This window comes from Tachypleus tridentatus, chromosome 3, assembly GCF_004210375.1.
Source record: "Tachypleus tridentatus isolate NWPU-2018 chromosome 3, ASM421037v1, whole genome shotgun sequence".
Classification (NCBI taxonomy): domain Eukaryota; kingdom Metazoa; phylum Arthropoda; class Merostomata; order Xiphosura; family Limulidae; genus Tachypleus; species Tachypleus tridentatus.
Genome location: NC_134827.1, coordinates 17,131,167 through 17,152,743, shown reverse-complemented (window position 1 = coordinate 17,152,743; position 21,577 = coordinate 17,131,167). Strand labels below are relative to the sequence as shown.

At 33.9% G+C, this 21,577-nt stretch overlaps 1 protein-coding gene across 1 annotated transcript in view; it reads left to right on the top strand.

Annotated features, from left to right (window-relative positions):
* l(1)G0289 (plexin domain containing lethal (1) G0289) overlaps positions 1–21,577 on the top strand; it is a 44,838-nt gene that overhangs the window by 10,771 nt on the left and 12,490 nt on the right. Inside the window, exons 2-6 of the mRNA XM_076493173.1 lie at positions 10,806–11,101; positions 12,412–12,549; positions 16,144–16,213; positions 16,565–16,687; positions 17,714–17,767. Of these exons, the coding sequence (XP_076349288.1) occupies positions 10,806–11,101; positions 12,412–12,549; positions 16,144–16,213; positions 16,565–16,687; positions 17,714–17,767 (681 nt within the window). The remainder of the gene's footprint in view (positions 1–10,805; positions 11,102–12,411; positions 12,550–16,143; positions 16,214–16,564; positions 16,688–17,713; positions 17,768–21,577) is intronic.

The window sequence follows — 21,577 nt, the reverse complement described above, 5'->3', positions numbered from 1 at the left end:
TACAAGAGCACTGAGCATCCTCCGTGTCCTCTCTTCCACCATTTGGGAAGCAGATCGATGTTCTATGCTAAAGATATATCGTTCTCTTATTTGATCGAAACTAGACTACGGGTCACTGGTATTTGGCTTTTCCAGGACCTCGGCCTTGAAGATACTGGACTTCGTTCATCATCAGGGACTTTGGGTCTGCATCAGGGCTTTCTGCACTTCCCCAGTTCAGAGCTTATACAGTTCCGAGATACATTTTCATTTGAAGTTGGTTTCTCGTCATCAAGATATAAGTCACTTCTGACACTGAACAGATTCTTCCATTTAATACTCAAGAACACATTCATTTGTTACTGGTTCTCATTTATATCATACTCTTGATTCTTTATATTGTACAAAATTTCTAGGTTCTCAAGGGACCTTAATTTTTCCTCACTTTCTGGATATATTGCATCCTCGCCATTGTCATGATTAACTTCCTTGCAAACATTTAAGCTGAAACGTTGAAAATATAATCTACAACAGTATCGTAGATGGTCGTATTTTTAAGTGTTGTTACTGCAATTTAAAGTTAATAAGAAAAATTACGTGATTTCTTATAGAAATTTGAGATAGAAGGTTTTTTTTTTAACCTTCCAATTACTAATTTGTTAATACAATATTTCACACATATTGAACGATTTTATGTTCTGATATTTTACAACATTGGACACAAATACTTAACTACAGAACCGTGGAGAAATGTTTTCATAATTTTTAATAATTCTAGTCTTTAGCGAGATATAGTTCTTAAGCTGAAAATATAAAATTGGCGCTACGAAGAACAAGCTCAGTCTTGCTCGAAGTAATTTTTAAGTACTAAATCACGTGTGATTTCTGGAAACGATGTTGAAATGCGTATTTACCAACTGTTGGCAAAAGAAGCTATTTCCGGGTCTACTGGTGTAGGAATTTTGCAATTACGCGCAAGCGCATTTTGTGGCTAAGTTTCACACGTGTTGTGCATTTCAGTTACTAGAAAGCACTTTTAGTAAGTTTATTTCTCTCAAGTAACTTACAGAAAGAAAACATGGTTCTAGGTTCAGTTCAAAGTCTTGATGATTAGTTTATCATAGTTTTATAAAATGTTGCTTTTCACGTGCTTGCAATTTTAAAATTAATAAGGCTTCTGGCCAGTAGTGTAAACTTTCAAGTAGTTTACAACACTGCTGGTCGATATACATGTATAAAAGGGATTGTAAATCATATAGCGTTGAACCTTTAATCACAGAACGTTCAGATAGTTTCTTCACTGTTGCTAACAGTATATCAGACAGATTCAGTGACACCATTTCATTGTTTTCAGCAAAATATTTGGGGTGAGATGAACCTGTAGTTGTACAGAATAATACATACTGTTGATGTAGTACGTTTTAATTCACAAGTCAACTGTAATAACTGAAGACAGGTGGTTATAAGAAACAACAAACGTATCGGCTTTGTACTTTGAATATATTAATATTAGTAATTTCCTATAAACGCGTTTCCTTAACCACATGTTTATTTCTCAAAAAAAAAAAAAAAAGGCTTTAGTGGGGCGACTGTTACTGAACTGATTCTATATTACTGTTGAAATGATGCAAAATAATAAAATATTTAATTGCAAACAGAACGCGATAAAAAAACAACCTTTACGTCAATATTAAGTACGTCAGGTTTTTGTTTTTTTCGTTGCTTCCTATTGTATAGCTAACCAGGAAACACAGTAACCAGTTTTGAATGGATAGTAACAGAAACTTGACTACATATGTATACTTTTTTTTCAACAAACTTATTATTGGGCCACCCTATGAATATTCTAATTCTTTGACTTAAAGACGTTCTCTTGTTCGAGAACACATATACTTTTCTACCACATTTTGATTCAGATTGTTCTGGTTTTACTAAAAGATTTAGACTGAGTTTCTTTGGTCTATTCTTAATCAACTATATAAACACTTGCCTTTTTTATGAACTTATTTAATACATACGAAGTAAAATCCATTTCTGTATAGAATGACTTTTTCCTGAACATGTATTATATTTCCCAGGAACATTGGTGTGTACAGTTGAGTTCATGTTCCCAGTCATGCATGGGTGCTCAACCACTTCGTAATTCTGAATAATGCCATCACTGCAGAGTATTCATACCAGTTTTACTTGATGAATAATAGGCGTGACTTGCACTTTAATTCTCTGGCTTGTGCATCATTTTTTGAAATACATTGTACCTGTATTTGATTTCTAACCATCCAACCATGCAGCTTAATCCTTTTTTTTTTTTGTTACTTTAACTTGACAGAGTGGACTACTTTGTTTTTATTTCTGAGTAACTTTGCTGACAAGTCATTATTCCATGATTCACACATAGACAACATAACATAAGATAAAAAAAACATTTTCAAATAAGAACCACATGTATTGAAATAAAGTTTATATGGAAGGATCAGAATTTTCCTTTGGAAAAAATATTTCTATGGGAATTCTATAAATATGTAGTTGTAACGTGTTTTTTTTAAAGTATTTTGTGAATATTATGTTTTTTTAATATGAGTGGAGAGCAGTAACTTGATAAATAAACAGTTTTTTATTTGAAATAAATTTCAAATTTTCAGATAGTTTCATGATTGGTATGTTTGGATAAGTATATTATAAATAATTTGAAGCTAATTATAGATTTTTCTGTTACTTTCATATTGCATAGAAAATACATTAAATTTAAGCAGTTTTTGATGAGTATTTGTGTCAGAGAGGAGATACGAGAGCTTAATGAACTATACACAATTAAAATTAGCTTTTCAGTGTAAAAACTGTTGTTCAGGTGTAAAAAGAAAATTGCTAGTAATGATGCTGTTCTTTATACCTAATTAGCAGTTATTACAAGCTGCACTAACAATTTTAAAATATTTTAATACAGTTGGTCCTTGTGTTGTCCAGATTAAAGTTTACTAATCATAGTGGGTTCAACCTGTTTGAGATGCTCTCTATTTTATTTTAAAGTTTTAATAACCATACCAGCTATCTTCAGAATAACATAAACGTTAGTTAGAAATAAAATAAATTGGAAATACAGCTCTAAACCCAGTTTTGAAACCAAAGAGAACTATATCAGAGTAGTTGAAGTGTTTGGCAAAAGGAACATTTTTGTCTGTGGACAGAAGATCTGCAGTTCTTGAAGCACTTTCTGAGTGTTCTCTGCATTTGTACAACATACTAGTGGCTATATGTATTTACACTGTATAAGATTATTAGTGTTTTTATACAAGTAATCTGTTTAAATGTTTCAAATTACCTTGTTTACATTTATCAAAAAGTGTTGGTAATCCTCATGAATTTGAGACTAATCAGGAATGTACTTAATAGTCTTGTGGAACGAATTAATGTAAGAAGAAAAGATTTTGAAGTGATTCAACACTGGCTATCCAAGGAGCAAAAAAAAAGTGTTGTCAGTATTTTTTTTCTGTACATGAGGATTTACTGTTCTTTTATGTTTGATTTATGTATTTTGGAGACATCTTGATACACGTAACAGTACTGTTAATCTAAATGGAATATTTGTGGTTAAATTGACAGTTATTTAAAGATAACACTAGCTAGATGAAAGTTTTGAGGTTTGAATAGATTTAGAGCAGCTTTCAGTTTCTAGTCTATTGTTGTGTGGAATATTAACATGTAGGGAAGAATTATCCATAGTACACAGAAGATTATGAGAAAGTAATGGTTAATTTTTATTAATTGTTTATTAATAATGATTAAATGTGTTGTGTATCTCACGTGAGGAGAAAGAGTTGTGTGGATGTCTCGGGCAGTGGTCACTATTAGTAGATGTATAAAGCTTATGTCATAAATTATTGGATATGTACAATTATGAGATTTGTGTATTTTAGGTAATAGGTAAAATATCCCTGGTCAAGCCTGCTCAGGTTTAAGCACTATACTTTATTTTTTATGGCAGTTTGATTATTATGGAGGAGTGCCTAAGCTTGATAAAGATAAAGTAATCTGAGTTTTAGGCTCATGTGAGTCAGGTTTCATACAAGTTGCTATAATTAATTTGACGACTTTGTTGAAAACATTTTCTGTGGTAAATGTAGCAATAATTCCTTCTTTGTTTACTGGCTTTGTTGTGGTACTTTTGGTCTACTTGAAAGCAGTTCTTTCTTTCTGGTCAAAGTTAAGATGAGAGTTTATGAATGGTTTCAAAGTTATTCTTATGCAATTTTTAACATAGTAAATATAACTAAATATGCTGTTATCAAAAACAGTCATAACCTTTTAATTCAGTGATGTTATTTGAGTGTTGTTTTTCTGAAGGGAATGGTGTCAGCCTCTTTTTAATTTGAATGAAAAGGTATTTTTTGAAAGTCTAGTGAAAACATACTTGTTATAGCAGGAATTGTCATTAACCTTTATTATTATAGGTATTTTTTTCTTTAAGTAGTGAGGGTGTATTTCTCATTTTTTGATGACACCCAGTGCATCTCCTCAATAATACCCTACTGAAGGTTTTTTTTGTATAATTATGAAATTTACATTGTAGCAAAGATGGTTTCTATCAGAATGAGAGGGTGTTTTATTGAAATAAGTAAATGAAGGAAACGTGTTCAAAAGAAAGATGACTATATGGCACGTAAAGAAACTGACAGAACATGAAATGCAGGTTGAATATTTTTGAGGGATGGTTTTTATGGTAGACACCTTGAAATGTGGTTGTTGACATACTGTATGGAGACTGCCAGTGTTGTTTTCATGTATTAGTGGTGGTTTATTTGTGGTATCATAATCTTTATCAAAATATAGATAATTGTATAATGTATGAATTAGTGAAAGAAGGAAGTGTGTTACTGGTATTTTCCTTTTGGTTATCAAGGCTACAGGATGCAACTTGTGGTTTGATTCTGCTGGGAGGAAGTAAAGGCTAATGTATTGCATGCAGTCTTGTAAACAGAACGGCAAAGTTGTGTTGCTTATTAAATTGCTAAGTCTTAATGGTATAATAAATATACTTTTTGACTTAAAATTGTTTAAGAAACAGTATTTTTAGAACATGTGCTTCACATTTTTTGTTTACTGTACAACCTAGTACCGGTAGTCTTCAAAGGCAGCAGAGGAATAATACAGCTATTGGAGAAGTATGTATCAATATTTGAAAAAAGAGTGATCCACTTGTATAGCATGGAACTAGATTAGGTTTCAGTTTCTTACAACTTTTCATGCTTAAGTTGTCTTGGAAAATGAAAAATTTATATAGACAATAATTCAAGCAAAATTTAAAAAAAGAGGTTTATTTAATCAAGGTACACATCATTATATGGCAAAATTTAGTTAGTTTTGATATTAAGAGTTCTAAACAACTACCTACACTTTAGGTTGAATGTATATTTTGCTTGATTGTGAGCATAGGTACATTTCATTTGTTGATATACATATGGATTTGATAAGTCCACTAATGTTCAGGTACAGTTGAATTTCTTTACTTTAGAAGCTGTTATTGTAAATTAAGAATTTCACTGAACTGTTTATGAGTGAAGAAAATTTTTTTTTTTGTAAATGTTAAGTCAAAGAACTTTTTCATGCACATGCCTTGGTAATTTGTTGACATAAACCATCAGTTGGTTTTTTGATATTTTCTAGTAGAAATGTCTTCCCTAGTAAGACAGTGGGAAGTTTATAGATATTACACTAAATCATAGGTTTGATTTCCCCTTGGTGGGTGAAGCAAATAGCTTGATGTGGCTTTGCTATAAAACACACAAACATCACATTCTAGTGTAAATATATATTACTGTGGGTTTCCATTTGTTTTTCTATGTTGTAAAACTGTTTTACGATTTTAGAGTACTTGTGTATAGATTTTATACATTTTTCATGTTAGTACTCTAGGGAATGATATTTTGAATATTAAAAACATCATTGGTATTTTGATATCACTTCAAAGTTATCTTTACAAGATTGTGTATTCTACAAATTAACACATTGTTCAATTTTCATAATTCTCAAAAACATTTCTTCCAAAACATACCATCTGCTGACTAACTATTTCTTGATCTCCAGAGTTTTCACTTTTTGCCCATCTTAGAATTGAGAACACTTGCTCCAGTCTTTTATACCCCACTCAAATGCCTTAGGCAAATTCTAACTTGCAAATTTCTCCAATTTCAATCCACCCTGTATTAGTTATTGTATATAAGCACATTATTGGGATGAAGTGCTTATATACAATAACTAAATACAGGGTGGATTGAAATTTGCAAGTTATTAAAATCACAGCACTCCTGTTGATTATTAATGTTGTGCATTTTAATGCACTTGGTGTTTCTACAATCATCTTTATGTTTACATTTATATGACACTTAAGAAAAAAAAACCCAAAAAAAGAAACTGATAGGTAAGAATTTCCAAGTAATGTTTTCACTACAGAGATCAACCAGATCTCTTCTCTTCTACCTTTGCAATCTAGTATTTGTTAACAGCTAGGGAAGGGGTTACTCTTAGTCAAAGATTTCCATGACATGATCTGTCCTGAGGTTGAGACATATATGAGGATCGAGCAGAAACAACTGGCAAAAATTTAAATTCACTTTATCCAGTTCCTTTTACTACATGGTCCTTCATAGAGGATCATTTTGATGAGTCATATCCAGTTCTTTTTCTTCAGTTGGTTACTTGGCTTTGTGAGGTTTTGGGATCTTTCCAATTGCAATTGACTCTACTCCTTCCTTGTTTGCAGAAAAGATAGCAAGTAACTATGTGGTTTTTCCTCTTTCTCCTGATGTTGTTCTTCATGCTGGGAGATTTACCACTTTGTTGCACCTGTCTCCCATGTTGATTGGATCAGCATACTTTGGCTTATCACCACCAGAAGGAAGTCTATTTAGATTTTAAATGGATGGGTCCCTTTTAGACATATGGAGAGTTTAAATTGGAACCTGTGATTACTTTAAACAGATCAGTTTTCTTAGCTTTGTCTTACTCTCGTGATTGTTCTGAAGTATTTATCTTTAACCTAGCTTTTGTCTGAAGCTTATAAATGTTCCCCTCAGCAATAAGATAAAGAGTTGGGGTTTATGCTATCATCTACCTCAGTCAGATTGTATTTGCCCATTCTTTCATTGGTTTCATGACAGGTTTGTTGTTGAGATTTATTGAGTATAGATGCTTTGTTAGAAATGGTTAATTTACTATCTTTTTTCTTCAGGGAGTTATAGGAAGCTACTTTTCTTCATCCCTTGTTATTTGCTGGAGTTTCACAAGCATTAGAGTTCTGAAACTGGCTGTTTACATTCTTTTTTATTATCATTGGCTTCTTGTCTTTCTGGCTGTGATTTAGGATTATTGGCTTATAGTGTTTCCCTACTCCCCCTCCTTCAGTATACAGGTCTATTGGTTCCCATATTTGAATCCATCCATATTCTTGAGGATCTTCAATTTGGGAAGACCAAATCAGGAGTAGGGAGAACATAATTATGTCATTTCCAGAATGTCTAGAGTTTTTTCACCAGGAATCCATGGGGACTACGTGTTCTGGTTTCAGGGTTGGTCATTCATTTTACACCATCTACACTATTGTCAGCTCAAATTATTGCCATTTCACCTTCAACAGCTCCTAGGTGAGTGAAGCTCCATTCCTAGGCCATAAGAGAATTGTTAGTCAAAAAGGTAGTAGAGAGGGCCAATCCCATTCTTCTGAGATTGTATTCCCATTTATTTGTGGTACCCAAGAAGACAGGAAATTGGCATCCATTTATTAGTCTATTTAGACTCAACCAGTTTTTTAGATATTCCTCACTTCACAATGAAATATTTTCTCAGTCTACAATGGCACTTTGCACCAGAACTCTGAATGAATGAGTTCAATGTTACAGCTGTTTATCTTCATATTCCCATACCAGAATCTTCACAAAGGTTTCTCAAGTTTGTGTACAAGAGGCAGGTGCTACAGTTCTGGGCTTTCTGTTTTGGTCTTGCATCAGCACCTTCTGTCTTCTGCAGAATTGTTTGAACTTTTTTCTCAACTCTTGCATTTCTTGGGCCTGTATGTACATCATTATATGAATGACTAGCTCTTTCTGGCTCTATCCCATGAATTATTAGAACAACATTCTTAAAATTTCCATTCAAAAGCTACAAAAGTGGGTTTTGATATCAGATTGGAGAAATCTGTTTTGTCACAGACACAATATCTCATCCATTCGGTTGTGTTTTTCAATACTCAAGTTGCACTCAACCAACCCATATTAGGTTTCACGCCTTGGAAATAGCCATCAGGCTTTTACTTTTGTCTCCTTTTCTTACTGAGAGGATGTTTTTTTCTCGTTTTTGAGATGTGGGCATCCCTCAAGCCACACATTCCTTTAGTGATCACTGAATGACTGGTTGATCATGCATTCTGATTCTTTGGATCATTCTGGCTCATTCCGCAGGAGCAATATTGTCAATTACAATTAGTGATTGGATTGGAACAATACTGTCACTGGTGTACCCATTCCACCACTTTGTTCTGAGATCCATGTATTCGCAAATACATCTTATCAGGGATGGGGAACTTATCTTTAAGGTCAGAAGTAACTGTGTACTTGGACATTAGTATACCCTCCATAACAACATTCTTGAACTTCTTGCAGTACATTTGGTAATGGTTCAAGGTCTATCTCTCTATTTATGGAAAATATTGTCTATACATTTTGGCAATTCCACTGTTTTATCTCAGATTTCTTGTCAAAGAAGCCCCATTTCTTGAAAATCTTCCTTTTATACTGTGGATTTTCTCTATTGGGTTCATTCAATTGTATCAGTCTTTTAGCACGTTATGTTCTAGGAGTGATGAATTTAATTGCAGATCACTTGTCTTGACCCAGCTAGATTCTTTGGTGGATGGATTTGCTCTCAGTTTGGGTTTCCTAACTGTTAATGCTGTTGCAACTCATTAGGTTCCACAACTGCAGTTATTTTGGTCTCTGATACCTCCTCCTCAAGCTTAGGCAGTAGATGCATTCATTCAGTAGTGGACATGTTTACATCTGTTTGCCTTTTCCCCAATTTAGCTATTGTCCCAGATTCTAACTATAATTCATTCTACTCTCTGTCTAGTACTCATGGTAGCACTTTATTGGCTATCTCAAGCATGGTTTTTACTTCTTCAGTATCTGCAGAAATGTCCACCTCTACCTATTCAACATTGGAAGTTCCTGTATGAGACAACCTCAATCAGATGTTCAGAAACATGATATTCATGCTTGGAAGGTATGTGTTCCTTTGCCCAACATAAGGATTTAACTTTTAAGACTTCTCTGTACTTAACTAAATCTTGTTATAGGTCAGCCATGATTGCATATCAATGAAAAGGGAATATTTATCATCAGTGGTGTATTAAAAGGAATTTAAACCCCCTTCATCCAAAAATAACTAATGTATTCCATTTTCTAACTTGGATATTGAGAAGTATCTTCCTTTGTCTGCAGTGACTTTATATAAGGTATCCTTATCCACTATTTTTAGGTATTCCAAATATCAGAAGGTTTTTGAATACCCAATTCTATCAGGTCAACTAAAAACATTTGTATTCTTCTGCTAAAACAATATTTTTCAATTACCAAATTAGGATTTTACAGTTGTTTTATGTGTATTATTCTCCTTTTAAGCCCTTAGCTTTGTGTTTTTGGTTTCAACTTTCTCTTAAGTTGTATTTTTTGTTGTTGTAGGTCTTTAGTTAAGCATAGGTTCCACAACTTTGCCATAATTCCAGGGTAAAGCAGAATACTACTTATTCACTTGGTTGGGCAGTGAGGATGAATGTTCATAATTCCAAACCAGATGTGTTTTGATCCTTTGGTTGAGTATGCCATAAATGATCCTGTTATTCCAAGCCTGGGGTGTTGCCTTTTGGACTTCTTCAGGTGGAGAGTAAATTTTGTGATCCTCAGCTATCTGATTAGGACTAGTCTATACTAATGATTACTTATATTCTATTCTACCTTTGATACAGGAGCTAAGTTCCAGCTGAAGAGCACACCTGTTCTGGATGTAATGTGGTTTCCTTACTCTTGCACCATTTAATTTTTTTATTTTGGTACACTCCTGTTCTATACAGATGTTTTCTGTATGGATCATGTCTGCACCAGCCTCTCCACCTTCTCAGTGTGGAATTTTAGCTATAGTGACATTGTATATTGTGTTTTGGGAGTTAACATTTTTCTAAACAGAAAATGTATTTCCAATAATAATTACCTTTGTTGACACTCTCCCACTCTACTTCCACACCAAAAGCAAGTTTGTTTCAAAAATTAATTACAGTACCTAGGTAGAGGGTGCATTGAAGTTGATGGGAAATTTTAAAATTAAAATTTACCAAAGATATTCGAGTAGGTTATAAAAGACTGGAGCAAGCATTCTTGATGCCTCAATGAGCAAAGAGTGAAAACTCTGGATGGTCAAGAAATAACTGTAGTGTCAGCAGAGGTAAGTATTATGAGAAATGCATTTACAGTTTCAGAAAATATTAACCTTTGCTAAATATGTAATTAAGAAGTTACTAATCTTGCTGTCCCCCACTGGTACAATAGTAAGTCTACAGATTTACAGTGCTAAAATCAGAGGTTCAGTTCCCCTTGGTGGACTCAGCAGATAGCCCAATATGGCTTTGTCATAAAAAAACACACACACACTAATCTAGCTTATTACTTTACAGATCTGTTGTAGATATCTAACAATCAAATGAAGCAAATTATTTGTTATATTCCATGCATTTGTTTCCATGCATGTAATAAAATTAACTCCAATTTTTTTTCTTTTTTCCCTAGAAAGTCAGTACCAAATACTGGATAGAAAAGAAACAGGAGACTCTTTAAAAGATACAGAACAACTTGAATTACATTTTTCATATGAAGGGTCTGAGACACCAGTGTTTCTTGTGAAAAGACAAGCTGATCTGAAGAAATCAGTACAAGAGAAGAAACCAATTCATAAACCAAAGGCAGATACAAAAGTTAAAGATGAAGACATCACAGAAATCACTACAAATCCAGATCAGACTAGCTACAAAATCAAAGCTCCCACTGTCAGCACAACCTTGGCTCCAGAAAGCACTAATGCCACTGTAAGTATTTTTTGCAAATGATGTTAGAGGTATTCTAATAGAGTGTGGAATATGGAGATTGAGTGAATTTCAATAAAAGAAACTTGAATATTCAAATTAGCAAATCACATGATTACCACAGTTTATATAAAGTTGTAGTGTAAAGAGATATCAGAACTGCATTTTGATATTTTGTAGGTGGTATAATACAACTGAAAATTGATTGTTTTGGGTATGGTATGTAACAGCCCTTTCTGATGCAAAATATTCATACACTTAGATTATAAAAATGTGTTCTGATAAAGATGTAGTTTTTCCAAGACAGGAATATCCCTTGTGCTTAATTACATTAGTGAAAAAGGAACATAGAACCACATTAGGAAGAGATCCGCAAAAGATGGTAAGCAAAGTGCAGCATGTTGTAACAGGTGAGATTCCATGAATACTTAATGTCAGTGGCAAAAGCCATTCATGTGCCATGGTCAACAATTTGCAACATAATCAAGAAAGATCTCTTTCTGGGAAAATAACACAAGTCATGAATCCAAGTTGACTCTGCATGATATTTGTTGAAGTTGCTAAAGGGTGAAACTAATATTTATTCTCATTTATACAGAGAAGTAATACTTGTTTGTTTCAGTTGAATCAGACTACTGGAATAAACAGTGAAAATCATAGCTGTCCTACTCTATGAGAAATTTAGAAAATATACACAAAATATTGTACTTTTTTGTTTAATTTAGATAGTATACCCAGGTTAACTTGATAGAAGTAGATTACTTCGACTTCCTTTATTTGATTGTTCTTAGGGTTAAAGAATTTAAATCTTCATTCAGCATTGTTATTTTTTTTCTTATTTGTATACAGTCTTCTATTAAAGATGGTACTAGACAGTTGCAGCAGTATTTCTATAAATTCTACATTTATTTCATCCTTACTTAGACTTAAAAGTACTTGCTCTGAGGTAGAGAGTAGTGTTGGTTTAATTAGTGGCTTAAGTCAGAGCAGTACGAATAATAATAAGTAAGCATTAACATGTAGTGAGAATTATAATATTATATATAATAATTTATAGACATCTTAACAGTATCCCCCATCACGTAAAGTGTAACCATGTGGCTGTTTTCAAGAAATTGCCTTATAACAAATGATAATGTGCCATATATCTTCAGTAAAATACTGCCATATGGTGTGATGTTGTTACTGTAGACTACTGTTTTTACAGAACCACCATATAGCAAGTGTTTGTATAACATTAAAATGATGTTTTCTTTCTTTGCAGATCAACTTGTAACATGATGTGTTAGTAATGACTCCCTGTTTTCTTACAGGAAGACCACCATACCTACTACAACTCTTCAATATATACAGATCCTAAAGAAGCAAGAGCATTTTGGATAGATTTGGAAAATAATCATACTGAAGTGATTACACATCAGATGTTGTCACATTCTCACAGGCGTGCTGCAGTATGTAATCCTAACATTTTGAATGCATTTTATCTTTTGTTGTTGCTAAAGTGTAGCCTGTGGATTAGTAATGTAAAAGGTTTTTCTGTTAAGTTTTAAAGTGAGCTATACATTGTTTTATTATAGCTCACTTTAGTAACATTTTATTAAAATAACTTATTAATCTTAGTTCCTTAAATACATTTCAACTGATGGTATATCACTTTGGTGTCCAATATCTTGAGTGTAAAAGGTGTAACATGAAGAGTATATTGTTAATAATATGTCATTATATAATTATTAACCATTATTTTAGCAGTGGTAAATTTTTGTTGTTAAATGTGTAGTGTCAAAATAGCATACAAGAACAGTTCAGTTCATAAGCTTGAAAAAAATTGAGCAGTAAAACTGTGTTAAAGACAAAGAAAATACTTATCTGTTAAGACAGAAAATAGCATTTTTTTTTTCAGACTGCAAGGTATACCTAAGCATTAGTATAAAAACTGTTTAAGAACATTAATTTAATTTTCTTTAGTACTGGAGTGACTGTATAACTCTAGATGAGAAAACTGTAAACAACATTTATATCCCTCTACATATTTTACTGTCTTGTTTAGATCAAACAGATTTAATGTTGGGTGGAATCACCAATAAAAAATGTGTACATACAAATCAGCATGGCACACTGGTGACAAGATAATTAATAAATGCTGTCTCATATCTGCAGGACACGCTGGTGTCACAGTTCCTTTTAAAAGCTATGTTTCGTTTTCTACAGTAATAAATGTTTTTTTCGAAACAAAAATAAGGATAATGTATGGATGGCAATGTCAACAAGTACAGAAACAAGGTGGGGACAAATAAACAAAACCATACAAAAAATCCCTACTTAAATAGTCAAATGTTTTCATTAAAAACATTTACCTACAACTGAATGTTGAGTTCCTTTCATTTACATGAATTAAGGTTTGAATAAAAACATTTAAACTGAATAATGCTATACAGTTCTACAATGACTAATTCCCATAAGCTTGTAATATTGAATTAGTGGCTACTTACACAGGGACTTTTGTTTGTTTTTATATTCATCCCTGTAGTGTGTGTGTGTGCTTTTGGCATTGTCATCCATACATTTTTTTTTCAATTTTTTTTATTACCCCCCTCGTCTTTTAAACAGTACCAGTGATTATTTTATAATGAGTGACATTTGCTATGAAGGCACTAGTTTTAGCCTGATTTGATGAGTTGTTTTGACAGACATCACATATTGAGGTAAATGAAATGCTATATTGCTCCTCCACTCCCCAAATTAAAATGCAACATTTTGGTGGGTAAATCATTGTAACAACTTCAATCATTGGTGAGCTAACCCTACTGATGGCAGAATCAGAATAACACTGTGTAACACAAATTTTTTTCTTGGATAGTATGCTGTTTATGTTGTAAAAGTACAGAAAATGGCCATTATTCCCTTCAAACTTTGCTTTTGTGACCTGAATAATGAAATTTAGAAATTAACCTATTTTCTATGTAAAAATGGATAAATTTGCACATTTTCATTTACATAAGGTCTGAATAAAACAACATATGAATCAAGATTTACATGTATCTATACTAAAGTCATACAAAATGTTTAGAAGTGAGTAGTTTTTTTGAGACTTGCGACTGTAATGTGAATCACTTTCACGTATCAACCTCCATACATTGTCTCCCATCATGTTTTTGTTATACGCTCCTTCGTAGTGGTGTTTAAAGTCCAGTATAACTTGCTGAAAGCGCTCACCTTGCTACTCTGAGTACACTTCCATGTTCTCCTGAATTTATCAAGATGAGTATCAAGGATATGGGCTTTCAGGGACATCCTGCAGCCCATTTTGCCATAGTTCTTCACCAGATTTTCAACCAGTTTCACATAATATTTGGCCTTATGATTGCTCAAGAAGCCTTGCACCACTGCGACAAAGCTGCCACAAACTTTTTTTCCCTTCCTATTAGCTTCTTGGAGAATTCTATGCACTCCAGGATCTTTATTTGTGGTCCAACAAAGACACCAGCTTTGACCTTTACCTCAGACATCTTAGAGAAGAAGTCTCAAAGGTACTTGAAGGCTGCAGACTTCTTATGAAGAGCTGTGACAAAATGTTTCATAAGACCTAATTTTATGTGCAATGGTGAAAACAACATCTTCTGGAGGTTCGGTAGTGACTAACACTTGACGTTGTGCCTCCCAACAGAGAACTCGGTTCGTTGTGGCCAGTGCTTCCTGTTGTAGTGTGCTGTGGTGTCCCTGCTGTCCCAAAGGCAAAGATAACAGGGAAACTTGGTAAAGCCTTCTTGGAGACCATTCAGAAATGCCACCATTCTGAAGTATCCAATAACCTTCCAGCCATATTCATCATACTTCAAGGCTTTTAGCAAGGTCTTGACACTGTTGTATTCCTCTTTGAGGTGCACTGAATGAACCAGGAGAAGAGACAGATATTTATTCCAGTTATGGAGCAGCACAGTTTGAGGCTTCTGGATAAGCTGTCAATGAAAAGGCGCCACTCGTTCAGGTTACAGGCAATTCCAATTGCGTCTCACAGACCGGATACGTTGTGGCAGAAGCAGAGCCCATCTTGACTAGTGAAGAAGCTTGAAAATGTTAGTGACACTTCCTCTGACTTGCAACTTGCACACTTTCATCTAACAAATCCCACACCTTGAGCTTAGATGTCAAAAGCTCGGCATTCAACTTTGTTAGACCAAGATCTCTGATCAAGTGATTGAGGTCTCAGCACTGAATCTACCTGGAATGTTGTGAAAAATCAGTACATTTTGAAAATTTCATTAGCCAGGCCACAAAAGCAAAGTTTGAAGAGAAAAATAGGTCTTTTTCCATTTACTTTAGGCATAAACAATTGGAAAATAACAGTTTCTGTCCAGGAACAAGAAAGAGTAAAAATTTTGTTACATAGTGTAATCAGAAGAACACTTGGCTCTTACACTTCTCATTGATTCTATACTTTAGTGATGTTTTTTTTGTTTAATCTGAAGGTCTTAGTAGCTTTTGAGAACGTCAGAAACATACCTTAAGTGTTTATAAAAGTATTTGAGGTTGTTATACAAGATATTTGAAACTATGATGAACAGTACACTATATGCATCAGCCAATACCTAGCCTGGCTCATGCCTACATACTAAGCACTACTGTGCTTGTGATAAACATTATGTCTGAGTTGTACAAAATACTGGTAAAGGCTATGTTCCAGTAGTGGAAGACATTGGTGCTATGATTATTAATACTGCCTTAGCTATACAATACACTGATGATAGATTATCTAAAGTATACAAGATGCTGATGATAATAAAGGCTAATTCTTTGGTGTACAAATTACTGACAATACAGTTACTAATAAAAACTCTTTATCATTATAAGATACAGATAACACTGTATTAGGTTTTGTATTTTTACAGATAGAGGGGGAACAATATGTAACTCAAAAGCTAAATGAATCATTGCTTTGCTGTAGGCATTCATTCTGCTTAGAAATCTAGAAAGTATATTAGGAAGTTGATTTTGTTGATACATTTATTTATCAAAGTTATCCAAATATACCTCTGTTATCTTTGCAGACAGTGTCATTGTCCTTTGACTTCCCTTTCTATGGTCATCTCATTAGGAATATCACTATTGCTACTGGAGGTAAATCTTGTGTTTGTTTAAAAATACCTATAAAAAGAAAGGCCCACCTTTTGAAAGCACTTGGATTATAGTATATCATATTTTTCAGTTAAATTGATTTTTGAACCTACATATTTTCCTAACACCATGTGTATGTAATGTATAAGGCTGCTTATTCTTTATACAATGTAAAAGGTAATATAGTTTTAAATGAATTAGTGACTGAATTTTCTTACAATACAGCATTTTGCTCATCCTTCTTCATCACTTATTTTAAAACTGTAACATGCATTTATGTTGACTATTGGGATTGTAATCTCCAGCAATTGTGTATGTGGCCTCTAACTTGCTTTTTTTACTGTCATTTCCCAGGGTTTCTCTATGTAGGAGAATATATGCACAGCTGGTTGGCTGCAACACAGTATATAGCACCACTGATGGCGAACTTTGACACCAGTTTAAGTAACATTTCAGCTATAAGGCTGGCTGACAATGGTATGGAGAAGTTTATCAAGGTGTTCTGTTGCTTTGATTAAGGTTATGCCATGATGATTAAATACTTGTTAGTTAGAAAAGTTTAATTAAACTATAGGATAAAGTTGATTGTCAAGATAATCTGAACCATAAAGTGATAAGTAAGTTTTTCCAAATAGAATGTGTTTTTTGTTAGGACCTTCTTTTCAAAGCATGCCATTCTGAAGACAGTTTACTTTGAAGAATAAGTAGTAAATGAGAGAGTTCTTGGAAAAAGACTCACTGTTGCTTGCTGATGAATGTTGTCATGGCTCTATGCAGTTATTAGTGAATGTTGTCATAGCTCTATGCAATTATTAGTGAATGTTGTCATAACTCTATGCAGTTATTAGTGAATGTTGTCATAACTCTATGCAGTTATTAGTGAATGTTGTCATAGCTCTATGCAGTTATTAAAGATTTAAGCATTGTGTGCAGGAAATGTGTCAATGATATTAAATAACTGCATGTAGTAAAGATGTGCCAGTAAAGGCTGTTTTATAACATGCTGTCTTATATAGATTTTGTGTGTATAATAAAGATATGTTTCAGATGTAAATTCTTGTGTTATTAATCTTATGAACCCTGTTCATATTTATTAAATATGTGTTTTTAACCGTGCAGCGTTGGTGTATGTTGTGCTGTTAATGCTATGTAAGTTACAAAGGAGTATTCCATGACGTGTTACTTCTTATATATAACCTTTGTTGGTATTATGTGTTGTGTGAAATAGTGTTGTTTAATGTGACATTTATTTGACAGCCCTTGTGTACTTACTACAAGTTATACTGTTATGGTTTACTACAGATGCCAGTTTTCTGTCTGCTCATTCTCTCTTTTTCTAAATGGTTTTTCTGTTTGATTTTGGTGTGTTGCTGTATTGTTCTCTTAAATTTGAATATTATGTCTAATGTTTTCCTAATACTTTTATAGCCCATAATTACCTGCAGACTGTGAAAATGTCTACAATCATATTAGTAATTTTTATTTGATTTTGAAATTTTCTAGGTTCAATGTTTGTTGTTCAGTGGGAAGAGGTAGCTTTACAGGAAAGCAGTGGCAGTAAGTTTTTTTACGTAAATAAATAAACTAGGAAACATTTGTGTTATTATGTTACAATGGTTTATTTATTAGTATAACCTTTGTATGTTTATATATAGCAGTAGATGTCTATATTAACAGACCTGTAAATGTAAGTACACTATGTTATTTTAAGTAATGGATTAATGTCAAAATCATGGAGACACTGATTTGGACTTTTACTGAACAAAGAAGTGTTATGCCTTGTGATTGGGATCTTCTGATTATTACACATGAATGGCATTGTTAATTTATAGTACAGAATATATTTTTATTGTCTTGATATACATATGTTTTGGATACTGTCTCGTAATATTCATGAACAGGTAAACAGGAAATGAGTTATGAATCAAAAAATAAAACCAATAACCTCGATACTTTCAATAAATTGACTTTCCTTTGTTAAGGTTAAATAGCAAAAATGCTACCAATGGAGGAAAGTCCACTTTCTTAAAGCTCCATCTTTTTTTATTGATTTCAACATGGCATCCTAAATGTTCTCCATGGAGCTTAAGGTAATGCATTAACTGCATGGGCACTGATGAAGATAGTAGCATGTTTTTCATCCATGGAGCTAAGGTGATGTGTTGACTGTATGGGCACTCAGGAAGAGTGATATTTTCTTAATTGTGGAGTTTAGGATGATGTGTTAACTGTAAGAGTGTTTTATCAAACACAGAGCCTAGAGTGGTGCTAACTATATGAAGAGTTTAATATTTTGTCAGAAATTGAGTTTTGGGTGATGTGTTGGTTGTATAGCCACAATGAAAAAATAGTATTCATCAACCAAGGAGCTTAGGGTGACATGTTATTTGTATGGCAACTTGTGAAAAGTGTAGTATATTGTCATCAGTGGTGATTAAATTGATGTGTTATCTGTACTGGTATTCATTAGATTTAATATTTTTTCAGCTAATGGTCTTAGGATTATGCATTAATTGTATGAGTACTTATCGAGAACCCTAGAGAACATTTATCTAGAGTTTGGTATCTTGAGTGTAAGATAAAGATAATATTAAATTTGTTTTGTTCTTAAAAATATTACAATAGAGTATCTTAAATAATAAAAAATATGTGAGACTTCTAATGATACAAATAGAATTGTGAATCCCTCCAGAAGCCTGAATTGTAATTCACAATGTGTGTATGGCTCAGTAACTTTACATGTTAACAGGTTATCTCAGCTGTTTTAAGAGAGTTTCCTTTGCTATTTTGACACTATTTGTGTTAACATTCGGAATCAGTTAAGAAAAATGTTTTTCTCATTTTGAGGTACATACTCTAAGTAGTGTTGAAATGTTTAAGTGTTTACATTTAAAAAGTTATATATAAAATGTTGGAAGGTATTTCTTCTAATATTCAACTGTCATTATTAGCTGAAATTGTCAGTGGATTTTGTATAAATCAGAGAACATTAATTCAAATATTTCTATGCTCCCATGATGGCTCAAGAGTAAATCTGAGGGCTTACAGTACTAAAAAAAAAATCAATATTTAATTCTCCTTGTGGGCACAGGATAATTAGCCCATTGGTAGCTTTGTGCTTAACAGAAGACAGAAAAATACATATGTAAAAATTAGAGTATATTTATGTTATTTCTTTGTATTATGTGGTCAGTTATGAAATAATGTTTTATTTTTAATTCTATCTACACATTAACCCTTGATGTGGATTCCTGTACATGATGAGGGGACCTCCCAGAGAAGGTTCTGTACTTTCAGGTTACCTCCTCTGGGACGTAAACATCCACCTGTGTGTTTGCTGTGTGGTGACCTGTGAAGGGGAGAAGAGGATCCTGGTGGTTGAGGGGTCCAACTCTAACACACCACTTTGGTCTTGAATTCCTGCAGACAAGGGGATCTTTGGGTGGCCCACCCAAAATCAATTGGCTAGTCCATTTGAGCCAGGGTCAAGTGAGTGCCAGCGTAGGACATCCTCAACAGGTGTAGTGGACATTGTCTGATACTAGTGTTTGGGTACAGTGCTCACAAAACCCTGGAGTCGCTGCAGTGACCTTATATGGCACTGTAGTGCATCTCCTCGTAGGGCTCCATGGTGGATGAAGTCAGTGAGCACCAAAGTATTCTTTTGTTTTTATTATGGATATCCCTCAAATAAAAAAAAAAATAAACAAGCATGGCAACATAGAGAAAAATCTGACTACTGGCAAACGACCACTTATTGATGATCCTGTACGGTCACACTCACAACTTGGATCTGTCCTGTGATTTTTAATTATGCATTCTTTAACTGAAAAACCCTGAGGGCAGATGTCTCCATTTTTTATTCAGAAGGATTTAAAAGGGCTTGCTGGTTCACCTAAATCGGTAAAACAAAATACAGTCTGGGGACATTTCAATGGAAACAATTTCATCACAACATTCCAAACTCCCCTTGAGGTCGAAGGCTATTGGGGATATACTCATTGAGGTTACTTTTCATTCTACTTTAAATTCTTTTAGAGGAGTTATAGTTGAGAGGGATTTAAAGACCATTCCAGAGTCAGAGATCCTCACAGGTTTCACCAGCCAAGGTGTTACAGCTGTGCTCCAAATTTTTACTCGTAGAGACGGGATTATGGAGCCGACAAATGTTCTAATATTAACATTTACAACATCACGTCCTCATACCACAATCAAGGCAGGATATCTGAATTGTAAGATACGGCCTTATATTCTTAACCCTGTTAGATGTTTTCATTGTCAACGATTTGGTCCTTCGAAAACATCTTGCTGTGGTTCATTGACATGTGCCCCTTGTGCTGGTAAAGACCATGATGCTTTTGAATGCCATCTAGAACTGCATTGTGTTAACTGTAATGGTCCACATCCTTCCTATTTTACTTCTTGCCTTAAATGGGTGGAAGAGAAAGAAGTACAATGTCTCAAGACAGTTCATAATATTACTTATCCAGGGGCTCAGAAATTACTATTCCCAATTTCATCTCAGACTTATGCTGCTGTAATTTGTTCCACTACTACAGTAGGAGTCCAGACAGACCTTTCTGTGCCTTCTACAGAATCTAGTACTATCCAAAATCAAAAAGTTAACGAATCAGTATATACTTCTGTCTCTGTCTCTAACATATCTTCCAGTTTTTGTCCAACTTCACCTTGTTCAAGCTCGGGTGTTTTCATGGGGTCTTCCTCTCTTGACACCCCAAAAATTAAACAACCCATTCATTCACATTCTCAATAACTGAAACATATGTCTACAAACTTCGAACTGCCTACTAGATCCAGAGCAGAATCACTAGAGAGTGACTGATCCACATCCAGTAAAGAAAAAACAGTGTGATCTCAAACAGAAGGTCTCTGTGCCATATTTTCCTCCAAAATAAAGAAAAATGGCCATGCAAATCCAATGGAACTGTCCAGGTTTTCAATCAGATGTGAATGACATCAAGGATTTGGTTGACTTTTATCATCCCAAATGTCTTTCTTTACAGGAAACATTTTTAAAACCTACTAATACAGTCAAAATTCGACAATGCTTCTTATACCAAAATGATAGGTGTTGTGTAGGACAAGGACATGGAGAAGTAGCACTGCTGGTTGATCAACATGTGCCCATCTAGTCCTTGTCATTGAATATGCCCTTGGAGGCTGTAGCCATTCATATCTCCTTGGGTCATACCATCACTGTTGCTCTCTGTACCTTACCCCTGGAAAAAATTATTATCTCTCAGACCTTGATGTCCTCATTGAGCAACTGCTAACCCCCTTTTTAATTTTGGGGGATTTTAATGGGCATAATCCCCTCTGGAATGGTTTTAGTATTGATGTGAGGGA